Source organism: Python bivittatus, unplaced genomic scaffold, assembly GCF_059951505.1.
Source record: "Python bivittatus isolate LINGU-HERP-01145 unplaced genomic scaffold, Pbiv_v1 ctg000070_np1212, whole genome shotgun sequence".
NCBI classification, from domain to species: domain Eukaryota; kingdom Metazoa; phylum Chordata; class Lepidosauria; order Squamata; family Pythonidae; genus Python; species Python bivittatus.
In genome coordinates this window covers 8,155,051-8,173,178 of record NW_028277034.1, presented here as the reverse complement: position 1 = coordinate 8,173,178, position 18,128 = coordinate 8,155,051, and the positions used below count along the sequence as shown (strand labels likewise).

Below are 18,128 nucleotides of genomic sequence, written 5' to 3'. Positions count from 1 at the left end.
TAAACTGAATGTTCACTAAAATGATAGTAAACACAGATGACCTTGTAATCCCCTACTTGGCTAATAAGAAAGTCAGATGGTAACTCACCCCAGTCCATTTTGAGCACATATCTTTGTACAAATATTTCTGTGAATCTGAAATCTGGGGTGAGAAGAACATTTCTTGGAGTATATCAGTAGTGCATTTTTGGATATTCAGGTTGCTGGAAGGCTAAAAACAAAGACAAGTGTTTTTAATATACAATTATTGTTCTCTCAGGTTCCAAATGTGTATATTAGATAAGTACTTGTGGGGATGAAAACAATCATTATCTCAAGGTAACTGCAATGGATTAGCGATCTCAGCTGGCTGTTCTCTGCTGTGCTGTCAAGGCTGAATACTAGTCAGCTATATAGCTGGCACTTGATGTGGCTGGATGTTGCAGTTACTAGTATTCTTATATTACATTATATTTTTATTATGTAAGTCCTTTGTTATATATGAATCTTGCCAATTTCCTTGATTAACTAAATCATCGTGATGTTGCAGACTGGTAGAATTCCATTACCTCACATTCTGAATGCCTCAAAAGCTAAATAAACTGCTTATGTACATCACCTTGTACCCTCAGTTCTGTGATGGGTAAGGAATTTTGACATTTGGAGCCTTCAGAAAGCTCAAAGCCCTGCTGGGCTTGCACTAATAAGAGTAAAAGCGGGGAGGCGGGAAACCCTGTTCTGCTGTCTTTTGCCCTCATATTTATGTCAATAGGTGCAAAACGGACCTTGCTGACACAGTTTTTTCCACCACTTCTGGGCATGTCAGAGGCATAAAGAACTGTGGATTTTCCAGCAACATACACAGAGTGCTCTCTGATCTGCCCCTTCTTTGTTTCTACTATTTGTAATTTCAGTGGCAAAGAGGCAAAGATCATATCCAAGAGAAGTTTTCTCAGTCTGCTTTTGCAGGCAGAGGTCCAAAATGGCCGCTAGGATATCTCCCTATTGACTACAGGAGTGCAGGTATAATGCATTATTTTAGAGCAGTGTTTCTCAACCTTGACAACTTTAAGATGTGTGGACTTCAGTTCCTTGGCTGGGGAATTCTGTTAGTTGAAGTCCATACATCTTAAAGTTGCCAAGGTTGAGAAACACTGTTTTAGAGAAAACTATATTTGAAGGAAATGTGTGTACAAGATGCATATATTGAGGCAAATAAGAATTTTAGTGCAGTAGTTTTTTTTTAATTGAACTAATACTGAAACAGCAAGAATTTGTGGAAGACCAAATTGCCACATAAAAAGAATTAACAGTTGTGCTGGTCCCTTTTTACAGGGACTAACCAAAATAATGTTTATAAAGAATGCAAGCTTTGAAGATCTTCAGAATTCCTCCTCAGACAAGATATTACATTGGGGAGAGTTAATAAAATAGGCAGATGTTTAAACCATGTGTTGAAGTTTAAAGCCAGCCTTGAGATGGAGTTGTAGGCAAAATCATTCTTATATGTTATTGTTATATGTCACCTAACTTTCATTAGGGACCCAAGAAATTACTGCTTCCCAAGCTTTGAAGATACTGACGTCCCACTCTGTAATCTATCTCTTGCCATGGTCAAGACATTCTGATACCCTGGTCTGGAAAGATACATATGCAAACAAACTTCACAGACTTGTTCTTGTGGAAAATCTATACATTCTTCTAAATATTGATTTATATGCCCTTTTTCTGGTTCTGCCAGAGCCAATAGCTCATTCAGGTGATACAAATGAAGTGTAGAACTCACCTTGTGAGCAACAGGGAGCAGCTTTGATCAGTACATCACACTACAGTGTTAGTAAAGAACCAATTATGGGCAGATATGTGGGCCTCTCTGCACTATAGAGGCCTCCCTGACATATTAAGATCTTGGCAGTGCAGATGTCTGGCTGTACCTGCAGGTGATTGGCTCTTTGTTGACATCACAGCCAGATTTATGGAGGGGAGGGGCTGCTCACTGCTGCTTGCATGGTGAATTTGCTCTTTTTGAATTGCCAGACATCAGATTTTACTTCCAGTCATAACCTAATCTTCACTCACCCAACCCCTCTTCTGGCTGAGATTCAGCAAAAGCTGCCAGATAATGGCTCAAGTTCTGTTCCAGTTCAGAAAAACTCTAGATGTCCATTTCAGATTTCAGTTCGTGTTGTTTGATTTTCAGGTTCTACATTTAGGCATTGCTCCCTAAGCCTATTTTCTATGGGGTACACCTCACTGAATATAGCACAACTTATATTGAAGGAAAACATGCATTATTATTTAAATATACATACATTTGTCACATTTTCCATTGGTTGCTTATGAATCGGAGGTAAAGCAACAATTTCTTTATCATCCTGTAGGAAAAACAATATAGCATAAAAGCTTACTGGGCTCCAATACTGCAACAATCTGTTTATCTGAATGTGGAAAAAATAATGTTCACTGCTGAAGTCTAGGCAAGTATGTGTGTGTCATCTGTACAATGTCATTTGTGTAATTAGTATAATTAGTAGCACTTTTATTTTTAAAATCTGTTCTTTAATAGTGCCATTTTTCCTGGCCTTTGCTACTGTTATATTCTAGCTCTGTGTTTTATAACTATGTATAGCTTTGTATGAAAAAGTATACAGAAAAATAATAGTAATTCTTGTAATTTTGTGTGAAGCTTTAGAGACACTCCACTAGTATCAATGAGCTACTAAGGCACATTACATATACCTGAAATCATCACATTTGTTTCCCTGTTAATCCTAACTCTCTGGAGTAAATATTATATGGAAACATAAACTAACATAAATAGAAAAAAGGTTAAAATGAATTTTTCACCTTAAAAAAATGTACTTACTGAATGTAAAGACTTCTGAAGCAAATTTCCCTTTCTGTAAGTTGCCAGCATGGCTGAATGAGCAAATGTACACCTTCTATTTTATTGCCTCTTTTGCTCTGCCAGATAATTTTGCTTTTTCCTGATCTTAGAATCAATTACCTACAATACAAACATATATCTAAATATTTCCTTCCAAAGAGATCATTTAAATGAGGAACTGGCAATCAAAGGCAGATCAGAAAGCACATTACCTTTACTGTAATGCCATATAACTAAATATCTTATCAGCAGATCACAAATCTCTATGCTTCGTTTTTTCCAAATTTCTTCTTGAGAAGTATTTAGGAAATACCCATGAAACAGCAGTAATGTTCAGTCTTAGGAATCCTTCCAAACAACGAATTATATGCCCTCTTCTATCTATTTACCCTTCTGTTCTTGGTTTATGGAAATGGGTAAGTTTCCCAGGCAGCAGACCCATAGCAACGTTCAGTGGTGTAACTTGTTTGAGTTGCAATTCAAGTTTCAGTCTTTTTTTGAAGATCTGTTGACATTAGCCCAAGCCCAAATATGAAAGAAACTAAAAGTAGAATCACAAGTCACATCTAGTACGTGAACATTATTCAGGAACTCAGGATGCTGGGTTTAGCATATCAGTAGGATTTTCTTCCTTATTGTACTGTACCCCATTCTAATCTCCCTTTAAAACCTAATTACAAATATTAGCGTAAAACTAATAAGTAAGACAAACAAATCTATGCTGTCAGAAATTTGTTAGGTGGCTGTTTAACTAAAATGGTTAGACAAATTATTTATTTATGGGATTGAATAATAATAATCTTATCCATTTAGAGAATCAGAATGACTCTAGATACTTAAAGAGATGATGCTCACAGAGAAATCTTTTAATAACTAATTGAATCATTTAATCCTCTGCTTTTAATTGCTTTACTTAAGGAAATCATTTTTTCTACTACAGGTTTTAAACTGTACTGAACATAACATACATCTTAAGAGCAGATTACAGTATGTATCTAAAGAGTGCACAGAAAGCCTACCTTTTAAATATTCCCTTGTGCATCTAGACCTCATTTCATGTCAAACCCCAGCAGAGAAAGAGATAGGGTATTTTGTTTTTTCCCCCATAACTGGTCTACTCAAATAAATTGTCATAGTAACTAGATTTCTTTTCATAGAAACAAGCAACAAGTTCTCTGTCAGGGATTGATCAAATAAAAGCACACTATTTTCTGTAGCTTGGCAGTTGTGGAGTCTCAGAAGTGAGAACATTGTTCCCATCTTCCGGAAAAACATACTGATTCATCAGAGATGCAAATATGTCACTGTTTTTCTAGTATGAAATTTTGCAGAAATTGTCTTCTTATACAACCAACCTGCCAAAACATGTGCAGTTCTTTATTGCCAAATATGTCATCAATGAAACTGTAGAAAATGCAGTTGCCCCACTAAATTAAACCATGTTTTGTGGAACCTTGGATACATAAGCTTTCCCCTAAAAATCAGTCTTCAGCTTGTGTATTGTAAACATTTGGTACTTAAATTCTACAAAAAGCTGTTCCTGAAATACCTTAACTCCTTATGGAATAATTCCAAATCTGAAATTCTTTGCCGATGTTTCATAGGCCTGGTATGTTAGGACAGCATCAGTGTTCCTACAAATAGTGGTATGTTTGTAGTTCCCTGAACATATCACCCCCCACCCCCACCTTCCTGCCACTTTGTTCCTCTTGTCTGAAACACAGGCTTATGCTCTATCTTGGCATCAAGCCATCCTTGCATTGTCTTCCCTCACTTGCTGTACTTCATACTGGGGCATGTTTTTGCTATGTTTTTCTATTTTTCTATTACTATTTTCTGATGCCCCGTGTCTGGAACAGGCTCTCCTGCACTTATGATCTTCCTCTTCCTCTTTAAACCTTTATTTTTAAACAAACTTGAATTTACATTGCTTGGTTCTTTGTAGCTATAGTTCTTTGCTGCTCTGCGATGAATTCTTACACGTTTCCCTCTGCTCTTCCTTGGCCAAACAAACACTTTTCAATTTTATTTCTTTTACTTGGCCATGGACTGGGTCACTTTTCAGATGTGTTCATTTATTAGTATACCAATAACCTTTATGTTGTTTTAAAAATAGTGATATTTTATTTGATATCAATATTTAACATGGCTTAGATACATAATTCTGCCAAATCAAACTTAAGCAATCCAATCCCATTTATTTTAACAAAGACTGGTGTATATGTTCAACACTCCATTTAAACTCTGTTTTTTAACTACCAGGTGCCCAATGTCTGTAGAAAGAGCCTAAATAAAAACACAACAGAGAAGATAAATAGAAATTTATTTAATCTCTCCCCAACAATTTAAAAAATGCTGTTAAGGCATCTTATTCTATATCACTATTGTTCTAATAAAGAGAAGCCTCAAATACAAGATCTCTGATCTATTTAAATGCCATGTTATCTATTAATTTAGTGGAAAACTAATGACAATTCCTAATTTTCCAAGTGAAAAAGTAACTGAAACGGAAATAAATGAAGTGTGGGCAGCACCTGAAGCCAGTATCCCGTTATTTTTTGGCAACGACAAATATGGACTACAAGAAATGGCATTTTCAGTAGCAATACCAGTAATTTCTTTATCATATGCATTGTATGAAATTCTTCATATAGTGTAATCCTATGCAGAAATATGTTCAATTGTTTTTAATGGAGCTTATTTCATAGTGAGAACATAAGGCCTTCAGTTATTGCTAACTATAACTCCCAGCAGCTAAGAACAGCATGGCCAGTGGTAAGGGAAGCTGGCAGTGGAAGTTCAACAACAGCCGGAAGACCACAGACGCTACAAGCTGCACCAGTATATTCAATCCTGCACCCCTAGAGTTATAAGAATTGGTCAGTATTTCTGTCTTATGAGTTCACTCTTACATCATTCCTTCTTTCTTATCTGTAGGGTCCACTTTTGTAATTGTCTGTTTTCTTCATATATTAACAATTATGCCAAGGGAATAGTACTTCTTTCCTTTTTACTGTCTGGTATTATCTATAGAACACTGGATGTATAGGTTTCAATTAAATAATGGGGATAGTCATTCTTTGGTATGGGCTGACTGCCCATGGACAGAAGGCATCAGTGTTGGAGCATCAATAGGATACAATGTAGTAGTAGCAAAATTGTCATGAAAATGGGTATCACTGTTGCTACATTTTTTTTTGTACCTAACGGCCTTGTTTTGTTTTCTATTTCACACTGAAGAATATATGACTATACTGAATATATCATGCACATAAGGGATGCTAAGTGATCACTTGATTTGGGCTATAAAATCTTTTTTTTTAAATCGTAATTCAAGCCGGTATATATTTTTCATAACTTCAGCCTACAATAAACATTTTCAATTAATAAAGGCTGAAATGATACCGAAGTCAACAATGGGATTCTAATACAAATGTAGAGATTAAGAGGTCTGGAATTTTTAAAGTGTTCTAAAATTAGCTATGTTAGTTTCATTTACCATCGAAGATTTTTATGATTTAGTACAGTGAATAATATACATTAAAATTACATGTTATTACACTCAGTGTCATGACATAGTCTAAGTACAACGACACCGCCTTTGACATATTTCCTCTAAAGGAAAACACATGATAGGAAGAAAATCATAAAGCTGGAAAAATGTTGCTCTTGATGGGTACACTTTAACACATTTAAACATGTGAGGAACTGTTATTTATAAAACGTGTGAAAAGATAAATGTTATTACAATGTGCATTCAGCTAAGATTTTCCTATATCAAAGTCCTCCTATTCATCATCCTTGGAGCCCGTTTTGCTCAGCTGTAAAAAGACAAAAATAGCTTTATCATTTTTCTTGATCCTATCCATAGACAATCTGTGACAATAAAGAGCCACTGTGACAATTTTATTATAAACTATTGAAGATTGTACAGTATAACTTTTCTTTACAGACTGGAGCTTCATAGTTGAAGTAAAAGAAAAAAAGATTCAGTTGAAAGAGTTAAAGACTAGGAGACATGATAAACTAGAATATGTATGTTGGATTGGTTACAGGTAGTCCTCGCTTAACAATGGTAATTAAGACTGGCAACTCCATTGCTAAGCGATGGGATCGTAAAGCACAACATCACATGACTGCACTGATTTATGAAGGAAGTTGTGGCAGTTCCAGTTGCCATCTTTAGGTGAATCCTGTGTGGTTGCAGTGTCCCGCGGTCACATGGTCACCATTTGCAACCTCCTGCTGGCTTCCCCACTGACTTTGCTAGTTGGAAGTCAGCAGTTAAATTCGCAAATGGCAATCATGTGACCTTGGGACGCTGCAACTGTCGTAATTGCAAGCCAGTTGCCAAGTGCTCAAATCGCAATCGCATGACCACGGGGAAGCTGCAACAGCTGCAATTACAGGGAACAGTCCTAAGTCCCCTTATTTGGCACCATCGTAACTTCAAACAGTAGTTGAATGAATGGTTGCTGAATGAGGACTACCTGTATGGAACTTTTTAAATTCCAGTGCATGCAAATAGTATCCTGGCTCCAAAATAGCCTTTGAAATGTTGTCATCAGACACCTGGGAGCAATCTTAATTAGACTTGATATATATTTTAAGAAAGGAAAATGATTTTTTCTTAGATATCCTTCTGGATACTCTTTTCAATGTATTCCAAAGGCAACATGGATAATTGCACTCACCCCTTCTTTCTTTCTTTCAATTAGTCTCTGAAATATGTAGGATATAAGGTGACTTCTGAGGGAAAATACCTGAACATGTTGGGCCCCTTTTTATGCTTTTTAGGGAGTTGGAGAATTTGCTGAACATTTTTGGTTTTGCTCTCAAATTTTTTTAGCTGATTTGGACCAGTAGCTGATGGTAGCTGTCTGTGTTGGCTTCAACTGCCCTTATAATACAATTATCTGGTTTTAACAACCCATTTGTAAAAATGATAAACGTCATGTAATATTTTGATTTCAGTATTATTGTGTATGAAATTTGCCTCAGATTTAATTGAAAAAAATTGTAGTACTCCTCTACAGAAGGATACAGATTGTTAGTCAGTGCTTAATTAAACACAGACATTTTGTGTTAAGGATGATGTACAAAAATTCTGGAACACTGATCAAGGCAAAAAAGACATACAAGTATCAATGCTTAGAACTAAAAATATATTTCAAAATGGTTCAGAAAGATTAAAATACTTACATGCTTTTTAAAAACACGAGGAAAATCCCATTGTCATTCATATCCAAATGGTTAAAAAAAAAGAAAAAGAAAAACATTAGATATTGCTAAAATCTCCTGGAAAGTTACCGTTTTAATATTGTTATTTTTCAACGCTCTTACCTTGATTACGTCAACCCAATTCCATCCTCGAGGAAGTTCTCCTTTGTGATCTAGCCAAAATAAAAATTCCACAATGTATGTATTTTTCCAATTTAAATTCAAACATCTATTCTGAAATTAATGTATTCATTTACTTCATAGTTTCCGGATAGATTTAAACTAGCAAACTCTGGCTTAGCACAAACTGGTAATGAATAACTGGACTTGTGGCCTTCCAGATGTTCCTGAATTTTACTACTGGCCATGCTGATAGTTCTGGTTCAGCAATACAGATTCCACAAGGGGGCAGGAATCATTACTATTCTGCCAGGAAACAACATGTTGATACATATGAATTAAGCCTGTGTATATTGAAAGTAACTTTCATAAACACTTATTATTACTTAGAAATACCTATTGTGCACAAAAGTACAGCATAAATCATAATGCAGGAAAAAGCCTGTATTGTTGTATTCTATATAGAAAACATATTTTCTACACCATACCTTTTTTTTTTTATTAAAGAAAAGTTATGAGTTATATCAGTTTAGCTATATTAGGAATAAGTTACACAAACCTGTTTTGTCAGCTAACTTCCGCTTTTGCGTCTTGGACAATTGTTCCTTTTTCTCCTTTTTCTTACTTGGTTGTGCTGCATCAGAATGTCCAGTTGAGATGCAGTTATTCAATGCTGTCTAAAGAAAAGAAATGTATTACTAATAAAGAATTCTCTGTAGTTTATTAATTCTATACTTGATTCTTGCATTTAATTGATGAAAGCTCATTACATCTGTGCTTAAACATTTTCCTTGTTGTCAGTGCAAGAAATTTTGTATCATATAATAAGTAGTAACTTTAATCACTGCTCCTGGAATACTGGATTAATATAGAAATAAGATACATTACTAGGAATCTGAGTTTATTCTTATAGTGGCAATTCAACATCATCTTTTTAATGGACAGAAAAACACTTTCACGTGTTGAAGTAGGTCAATGTTTGAAAACATAAACTCACCACGGTATTAACTGGTTGATTTTCCATGAACAGCTCTTTATTATCTTTGGCATATTCAAATATTGTATATGTCATTGAGGTTCCAAGGTTAACTTCAACTTCTTCCATTAGTTTATCCAATATGCTTTGTTTTATGGCTGAGGATCTAGGGCAGATGACAAAGGAGAGATAAAAAGTTATTCTAGAAAGAGAGCCTCTTGAAAGTCTTAAGAACTGGACCACTTACATGGCATTGTTGAAGAATGCATCCATTGATATGACTGGAGCAGTTTGCGGGTATGTTTCTGGCCATGATATTTCTATAAGGAAAGCTTTGGGGTCCCCACTTTCACCTATCTAAAAATATATATAAGTCATGTTTATGCAGGAATCCAGTAAATCAGAGTTTTCATCAACAAAAATATTGAAATACACATGGTTCATTTTATGCCCAATGTCAATTTTAAAAAATAATTTTCAAGTAGTGTTACGTCGCAACATATGAGCATTAAAAATATAAAATATTACTTCACCAGAATCCACAAAATAGCCATATCATTGGGAGTGTGGTGGCATATAAATTTAATAAATTATTATTATTATATCAATAACCAACAGGACATTTCTACTATAGGCTATTCTTCCCTTTTCATAAATTATGAATCAGCATTATTACTTATGTCTAAATATATTGTTAAGAAAATGAATAAACCCAATCTGAAAATCTCAGGGTAAATCTTGGTATATAGCCTTGAGCCTTTGGTGTTTAACAAGTATGCCTTGCTGTTGTAAATTATAAGCTGTCTTAAATACATATACAGGAGGTCCTTGCTTAATGACCACTTGTTCAGTGGTCATTCAAACTTATGACGATATTGAACAATTGGTATTTATGACTGGTCCTTGTACTTAGGGATGGTCACAGCATCCCCACGGTCACATAACCGCAATCCAGGTGTTTGGCTTGCAGTTACAACATACCAGTGCCCAGCGGACAGATGATTGCTATTTGCAACCTTCTTTGCCGGCTTCCTACAAGCAAAGCCAATGGGGAAGCTGGCAGGAAGTTGCAAGTGGTGACCAGCTGACATCACATGATTCACTTAATGACAGCAACCAGAAGTGCTGGAATTTCTGTCGCTAAGCGGTGCAGTCGTGACATCACACTTTATAACTGTCTTGCTTAGCAATGGAAATTCTGGTCCCAATTAACTGTTGTTAAGTGAGGACTACCTTTATCAAGACAGGACCTAAAACTTTCAGATTAATATAGGCTGATTTGAATTAATATGGTTTCTAAAAACTCACCCTATATTGAAAGGAAATGGGACTAAGTTCCCTAAAACATTCATCACCTTCATAAATAGAACGTAATGCTTCTAACTCCATCTGAAAGAGAGCACATGCATACAGTTTATACTTTTATGTTTAGTTTCAATTTTATACTGTTCTGGGAGCTCTATAAGCCACAGAGTCAGGCATGATTGGAATGGCATATAAGCTTAGTAAAATATTTAAAATAAATCTGATTGAATATAATCTTCAGTCCTGTTTTAGTAGTTTTCAAAAGGATAATGTTGATTAAAAGGATCTTAAAAGAATCCCCCACTGGAGTCGGTCCCTTTCCTCTCTCCAGTCAGGGTTTCGTGCAATGGGTAGTGCTGATGACCCCTGTCAAAATGATCCAGCTGCCCCGTCGTCAAAGCACTAGCGCTTATTTGCACCACAGGCAAACACTCAACAGGTGCAGCTTCCTTCCCGCGTACTGCTGGCTTGCTACTACTATTACACAGCAGCTGAGAAAGTTTCCCCCCCGGAGCAGCTCCCGAAGTTCGAACGAGGGAGGGGTAGTCCTCTCCTAGCCACGCCCCTCCGGTTGGCGCTTTAACTCCTTCCTTACCAGGACCCTGCCACAGCCTATCCCACTCCTCTCGATTCGTCCCTCTCACCTCCTGGTCCTCGTTCGCCGTCATGGCGCGACACCGGGAAAGAAGACACCCTCCCCCGGACTCCTTTCGCTCTCCTCCCGCCTATAATCTCCTGGGGGAATTGCACGTCTGTCCGAGGGGGAATCGAGCACGCCAGACCAACAGAGGACGGTCCCGATGCGCAGGCGCCAAAAATGACAAGGCGAAAAAGGGGTCAGGCAGTCGCCTCTTTAGCGGTGATTGGGCAGCGTGACCACGCTCGTTCCACTTCTCCCGGCTGACTATTGGCCCGATTCTTTTAGCCGCGCCTCCTGGCTTGCACGTTCTTTACCTCAGATTTGAGCAAAGCTCAGTCGGTTCCGCCTCTTTGTTCCTTTTCCTTTTCATTTGTCGCTTCGCGGCACTTTAGCTCTGCCCACCTCAGAGCACGTTCCAATAGTTGGCGCCGGGCGCTCAGGAGCCGCAGCGCTTATTGGTCATCTATGGCTATCAATCTCAGTCCAGCTGCTAGGTGGTTTCCTCAGGCAGGCCTCGGGCTTCTGTTCGAAATTTTCCTTTGGACTGGGTTGTTGCATGGATCTTTTCACCGGAGGCTGAGCGGAGTCGTCTCCGCCGCTGACGGCGAGGTGCTCCTTCCACACCGGGGAGGGTCGTTGTAGTGCAGGTGCGAGGCTGGGGAACTGAGAACGGGGTCGCGACAGAGCTTGCGGGGTCGGCAGATCCTCTCAGGCAAAGGCAAGAGGGGCGGCGGCTGGGAAATACATTAATATTGTACACAAGACATTCTGCAAGTGTTTTTCAGAAAGCATTTTGGTTTTGTAGTGATGCCACGTTCACGTACAACGTAAAATGGGGAGTTGAAGGTGCTGATATAAGAGGGATACGTTCGGACCAAGTTATACTTAACTGAAATAAATGGCGCTTTAATTAGTCAGAGATGGCTGGAAGTGATACTGAGTGCATTGGGCTAGTTTTGAGCATGATTGTAGCAAGCTTTACTTAATCCCCTAAACTATGATTTGCTTACATCTGAGGTATTGAACAAACCACAATTTGTTGGAGTTGTGAAATAGACTAAGTCATCAACTATAATCTGCAAATCACAGTAGTGGCCTTCATGCAGTAGAAAACCCAGAGAATATTTTGACTTCATATGATGTGTGAACCCACCCTCAATGTGTTTCTAGCCTGTTTTAAATATCCTTCAGTCTACATCGCTGCCATTACTATGCAATGAGTGAATGCAAAATAATGTAATAAAATGGAACCAAATAAACTAAAAGAGTAGAAATATGGTTTGAAGGGAGATAAAGCTGAAAATAGTCTACCTTTTTCTGCCTTAGAAGGTTTATTGATTTTATTTTATGGTTTCCTATAAAAAAGTGTCCTTAAGAAATATGTGTACAATTATGTACTCTAGATTAAAAATATAGTGGTATTTGATGTGAAGAAGTAGGACTCCCTAGTACATTTGTTTGGATGTCTTTAAAGTTCACAGGTGAGTAATTTGTTTGAAGCACCTCCAGAAAACAGCAAGAGTAGCTATAAACCAGGCTATGGACTAAGGCTGAGCTTTGTCTGGTTCAGTTTAGCTACAGGCAAAACCATTTTAAGGCACACAGTATTGCAGTGGAATGTCTAATAGAATCTAGAATTATTCAGTCTCATACTCTTGAACTTTATATCCTGCTGTACAGAATTTATGACCACCTGTCACTAGTTTAGAGAATCACAATTTTAAATATTCTACATATTAGAATATTTGTTGGGGAAATTATTTTGAATATTTTTCTGCTTAAAGTTTCAGAGTATATTTGGTACCGTCAAGATGAGCCCTTCACAGTGGGATTTTCCAGTGGAACTATGTTGCCGGCCAATGGCTTTTGTTACACTCACCGGTTTGGATGTTGTATATAATGCTGTTCATCGGGCCGTCTGGGATGCCTTTTGTGCAAATAGGAGAGCAGACAGAGTACCCATTTCTTTTAAAGTACTTCCAGGTGATCACGAGTATCCCAAATGCAGAGTAAAGGTACTACCCTAAATCTTACTGTAGGAGAGTTAAAAGTCATATTTTGATGTAAGTTTATTTTTCTGAGATTTACTTATATTTACTTTTATAAAATTGGTTTTTGAGAACTAATTCTTTTCCCAGGTTATTTTGGAATTAACATTGCTAAATTAATCCTTTCAAAAGCAAAGGTAGAACTATAGCTAAAGTGAAGCATACCTAACATCTTAAATAGGTTAGAAATTTTTCTCTGATTATTACCTAAGCAACACATACTGTTGGTGTGCAGTTGTACTAAATCAAGTTGATGAAATAATGCAACATAATTTTGGACATGTTTGGTCAGGAATAAGTTTAGTGAAACTCATGCCTTACATATGCATGTTATGATTGAAATGATAAGTAGGGAAGAAAAATAGAGAGAGCTAGTTTGGTGTAAACTGGGAGATTATGAGTTCTTGTCCTGCCTTAGGCATGAATCCAGCTAGGTGACTTTGGAACAGTCATTCTCTCTCAGCCCTAGGAAGAAGGTAGTGGCCAACCACTTCTGAAATCTTGCCAAGAAAAATACAAGGACTAATTCGGGCAGTCACAGGAGTCAACATTTATTTGAAAGGACCAAAAATAATTTTAAAAATCTGTATACAGCAGTGATAACATTTTTCAATTTTTCAGAGATTGTCATATGAATGGTACATTCCAAAAGGTATCCTGAAAACTGGTTGGATGAACAAGCATCTGAATTTGGTCCCTGCACTTGTTGTGGTATTTTATGAGCTAGACTGGGACGAGCCACAATGGAAAGAAAAACAGTTAGAGTGTGCTACTAGAGTTGAAATCGTCAGGTACTATTTCAGATATTTTATAAAATACTGTTTTATGATAATTCTGAATACAGAAAAAAGATATAATTCACATGATTATTTCTTCAGGTTTTAGAATAGATGCTGTTAAGTTATCTGTGTGAATGCTCCTTTAAAATAAAAGCTTTACAATGTCTAAGGTACTTGTCAAGGAAAAAGTCTTAGACTGTAATTCCTTTTTAGAATCTAAGTGGCAGATAAAACACCAATTTTTGAGTCCTATGAAATTTTTAAAAGCTGCATATTTGCTATTGCCCATCTGAAAGAACAAACTTTTAATTTATTAGATCTTACTTCCCGTACATAAGCCACATATCCTGTGGCTTAAAGAATTGATTGCTTGTAATCTTTATAATCTTTAGTTATCTTAATGTCTTGTGTTTTCAGACAGAGTTTGCAGGGACGAAACACAAAAGTTGCTGTAGTTTTAATTCAGAAGAAAACCCCATTACCTCCAGGTAAAATACATTTTAACTAGAGTTGTAAACTGAAACATAAACTAAAGTGATCTGGAATGTTGTTCTGTTTAGAAAGCAGAAATATGAGCAGTGAAAACAGTTGGAAATAGTTTAGGATGGAATACAGCATTCAGCTTCCACTGATGAAATTTCTATCAATGAAAGCAGGACGACGCTTCCCCCTCCACATGCATGTTGTCAAACACCCCCAGAAGAACTGTCCTGGATGACTTGGGTATCCTTGGGAACAGGTTTATAAAAGTTTGCCCCATCTCATTTTTGACAATTGAAGCAGTTCTATTAAGGGAAGAGACGCATTGGATTCATTAAAATAAACAACTTTTTTTTTTACAACAGAACTACAATTTGTAACTGACAATTTTGCAGTACGATTATATTTGTTAGGAAAGATAATTAAAACAAAGATATAGATACAGGATACATCTAGGAAATCTTTTAATAGAGGCTTTGGTTCAGATAATGATAGTTTGCATTATGGAAATTCATGGAAGAAAGATTTTCTCTTCTTCTGAAGATTCATAATTCATATAAATTAACTTGAAAGAACTGTCCATCAAGCCTGTTGCTCTCAATTGTTGTTTTACAGCAGTTGTTAACATCAGATATTTGGATCAGTCTGGGCACAATTATTTGCTACAGCATGAAAGCCATCAGGTTATTGACCCTTTGTTATGAATGGATCAGTTAATTATTTCAGCTACTGTATAATGAAAAACAATTACAGCTAAGTTTGGGGATTGGAGGCCCTGTTTTGCAGTGATTCTGATCCTTTCTAAGAAGGTGGCTGCAGTCAGAGTATGAGTGGGAGGAGATATCAAGCCTTTGGGCATGCCGGTCTGGATTGCCCCAGGGGTTGTCCCTCTTCCTCATCTTATTTAGTATCTCAGGGATAAGGTATCATCAGTATGCTGATGGCACTTGGTTATACAACGCTACCCCAGTCTGAATGGGAGATATAGTGGAAGTCTTGATCTTGTGTCTGGAAGTTGTTACAGGTTTGAAAGGGGAGGAGCAGATTCAGGCTTAATCCAAACAGTTGGCTGTTGATCTAAAAGCCAGCTGATTCCAGGACAGTCCTAGCTTTAGCTTTGGATAGGATTGTGATCTCCAAAATAAGCTGGATCATAACTTCGTGATCTTTCTAGATTCACAGCTTCTGCTAGATCAACAGGTACAAACTGTAGCCAGAAGGGCCTTTGCTCAGCTTTGGCTGGTACCCTAGTTATGACCATTCCTGGAGTAGGAGACGCTGGTAATAGTTACTCATGTTTTTACTCCTTATGGCTGGATTACTGTGATTTCCTTTAAATGGGACTGCCTGTGAAAACCACCCAGAAATGGCAGCTGGTGCAGCATGCAGGGGTCTGCATGCGAATGGGACTGTTTTGACACTCCCACATATTGTGGGAGCTGCATTAATTTTTGTTTTCTGGGTGCACTTCAAGGTGCTGCATGGCTTAGGACCTGGATATCTATAAGACTGGTTGCTTTGATTAGAATCTGCCCACCTGAGGTATACTGGGAGAGAACATTTGTTAAGAGATATCTGTTCTCTGCTGAAGGTCACCTCTTGTGGAGCCAGCTACCCTTCATCCTATTTATTGACATTTATATGTTCTTGTAGATTGGCCCAGTTGAAGAGACATAACATTACCTGTAACAAATATTTGAGATAAAACACATAGAAATTCATTGTCTTGTAGATACAGCTAATAAAGTTTGTGAATGTTTGGATCAAGGTTATTTAAACCATTTCTGAAAGTGTGTGTATGTATTTGATCTAGGAGAAGATGTTATTGCTTCTGAAAGAGCAGCAGCTTTATGTAATGCTTGTGACCTCTCTGGAAAATCCCTGTTTGTTTTGCCACACACTGATCATCTTGTAGGTTACATTATAAGGTAAGCAAATAATATAAACTATAGGCTTTTCTGCATTATTTCTTGAGAGAGGCAGAAGCCTTATGTTGATATGCTTAGAAGTATGTTGGTGGGACTTACTTTCAAGTAAGTGGTATAACAGTGCCTTTTAAAATTTGTTCACAACTTAAAATCACTTTCTACTTTTTCCAATCTTTTTATCTTTTTGCATAAAGTGGGACTAGGCAACTCCAAACCCCCAAGATTACCCATCCAAAATTAGGGAGAAAAAGAGTTCCCCCCGTTTTTTGAATGATTTAACTTTGTTAAGGGAAAAGCTAAAATAGGTGTGAAGTTGCTGTTAGACTTAATAATATTTTTTCTTAAACCTACTCAAATACCATCTCCAAGTTTACAGGTAGGTTTTATGTTATGTAAGCCTCTACGGCCCCCAGAGATTGAAAAAAAATAAGAAAAAAAAGTGACTCCCTTGCCTAAAACATGTTAGGATCCAAAACATTTTTCAGTTGGAGGCATTTTTGAAATGTTGAGAGTGGTCTCACAAACTGCCTGCCTTAGAAGAAGTTTTGTAGATCCACAAAATTATTCACACAAACCATAGCAGGAATCACATGATTCTCATTTCATACATCTCTGCCCTCCCCATTACTTCTCTGAACTTTCCCTTCTATTTCTAGCTTCCCTTTATCTTCTTTTTTTAGCAAAGTACTGAGCTGCAGTGGTCCGTTATTTTCACTTCTCAGAATTCTTGTAAGACCCAAGTGTAGCCCAGAACATTTTTATAAAACAAGCTGATGTTGGAGGCTAGCCATTGGTTTACAATATGTCGGCTTTCCATTTATTTTTTATTAAATGAAAAATAAAATTGAGGTGGCTGGCACTGATGTTTTGACCTGGGGTGCCTGTAAGCAGTTGCAAGGTACCCCAGAAATATAAAATGCTTGAAAACATATATTAGTTATATCTGTTAAAGTTCCTTGGGCTGCTCCACATTGCTAGAATATACATTAGTCTAGTTGTTTTTTAAGATTATTTAGTAAACTCCCCATTCAGATATGTTTTTTCAGTGATAAGTACCCAGCAATTTTTTTAAAAAAAATCTTCATAGAGATGTTCAGTAAGCATGTATTTTATAGTCTTTTTGATGTCACATTAAAACAGGCATTTTCTAAATTCTTAAGTATGCTGAGCTAGTTTTGCTACCATACCTTTCTTTGATGTGGTAATTTGTCATTCTTTATCTTTTCTTTTTGGATTTCTGAGAACTTTTCAACAAAGTTTTAAATAAATATTTATGAGAATTATTAAGTAGTGGGAAGAAGAAGTTACCCTCCCAAAACAAGACATGTAGTGGTTGAAAAAGACAGGTGAGATAAATTTCACTAAATAAATAGGAGTATCTGTTTAAGGGTGGTTAACAGGTCATTCTTTTGCAATCATTTAAATAACTAGAAGGACATTAGTGCAAAATACAAATATAATTTGAATGCTTTCTGAGAAAAGTTATCAGTTCGTTATAGGACTTTCTCTAACTGTAAGTATATTCTGAAAGTTTTCTTTCTCTTTGTTTCTGTTTTTGTTTCTAAAAAATTATGTGGTTTTCCTTCATAGGTTAGAAAATGCTTTCTATGAACACGCTCAGACCTATTACTACACAGAAATCCGAAGAGTGAAATCTCATAAAGAATATTTGAACAAAACAACACATCAGGTATTACTAACATATCTGATAAAGTAAACTGCCTAGTGCTGATGAAGTGTTAGAAATAAGATCTTATAGAATATAA

The 18,128-nt window shown here is 36.8% G+C and overlaps 3 protein-coding genes across 7 annotated transcripts in view; 1 reads left to right on the top strand and 2 right to left on the bottom strand.

Moving 5' to 3' along the window:
• Positions 1 to 8,255, bottom strand: part of LOC103053344 (NACHT and WD repeat domain-containing protein 2-like) — a 50,310-nt gene extending 42,055 nt beyond the window's left edge. For all 4 annotated transcript variants that reach the window (XR_015794346.1, XM_015891513.3, XM_088131877.1 and 1 more), the window contains exons 1-4: positions 8,210 to 8,255; positions 2,846 to 2,986; positions 2,292 to 2,354; positions 89 to 211 (exon numbers count right to left, since the gene is read on the bottom strand). Coding sequence is in view for 3 of the 4 variants with exons in the window: in XM_015891513.3 (XP_015746999.3) it covers positions 89 to 211; positions 2,292 to 2,354; positions 2,846 to 2,896 (237 nt within the window). In the remaining variant the exon portion in view is untranslated. The remainder of the gene's footprint in view (positions 1 to 88; positions 212 to 2,291; positions 2,355 to 2,845; positions 2,987 to 8,209) is intronic.
• Positions 6,464 to 11,316, bottom strand: RWDD4 (RWD domain containing 4). The gene is made up of 7 exons (XM_088131900.1): positions 11,132 to 11,316; positions 10,491 to 10,571; positions 9,430 to 9,539; positions 9,204 to 9,348; positions 8,766 to 8,883; positions 8,069 to 8,259; positions 6,464 to 6,687 (listed from the first exon to the last, which is right to left on the bottom strand). The coding sequence occupies exons 1-6, from the start codon at positions 11,153 to 11,155 to the stop codon at positions 8,120 to 8,122; spliced, it is 618 nt and encodes a 205-aa protein (XP_087988026.1). The 5' UTR covers positions 11,156 to 11,316; the 3' UTR covers positions 6,464 to 6,687; positions 8,069 to 8,119.
• Positions 11,317 to 11,534: 218 nt separating this feature from the next.
• The window catches only part of TRAPPC11 (trafficking protein particle complex subunit 11), a 34,853-nt gene continuing 28,259 nt past the window's right edge, over positions 11,535 to 18,128 (top strand). Inside the window, exons 1-6 of one of the 2 annotated variants that reach the window (XM_007422710.4) lie at positions 11,535 to 11,774; positions 12,912 to 13,142; positions 13,797 to 13,966; positions 14,372 to 14,442; positions 16,248 to 16,362; positions 17,953 to 18,052. In XM_007422710.4, coding sequence (XP_007422772.1) covers positions 12,939 to 13,142; positions 13,797 to 13,966; positions 14,372 to 14,442; positions 16,248 to 16,362; positions 17,953 to 18,052 — 660 coding nt within the window. In that variant the 5' untranslated portion in view covers positions 11,535 to 11,774; positions 12,912 to 12,938. Of the gene's footprint in view, positions 11,775 to 12,911; positions 13,143 to 13,796; positions 13,967 to 14,371; positions 14,443 to 16,247; positions 16,363 to 17,952; positions 18,053 to 18,128 lie in introns of those variants that run through there. The other variant, XM_025163029.2, reaches the window with a different exon arrangement.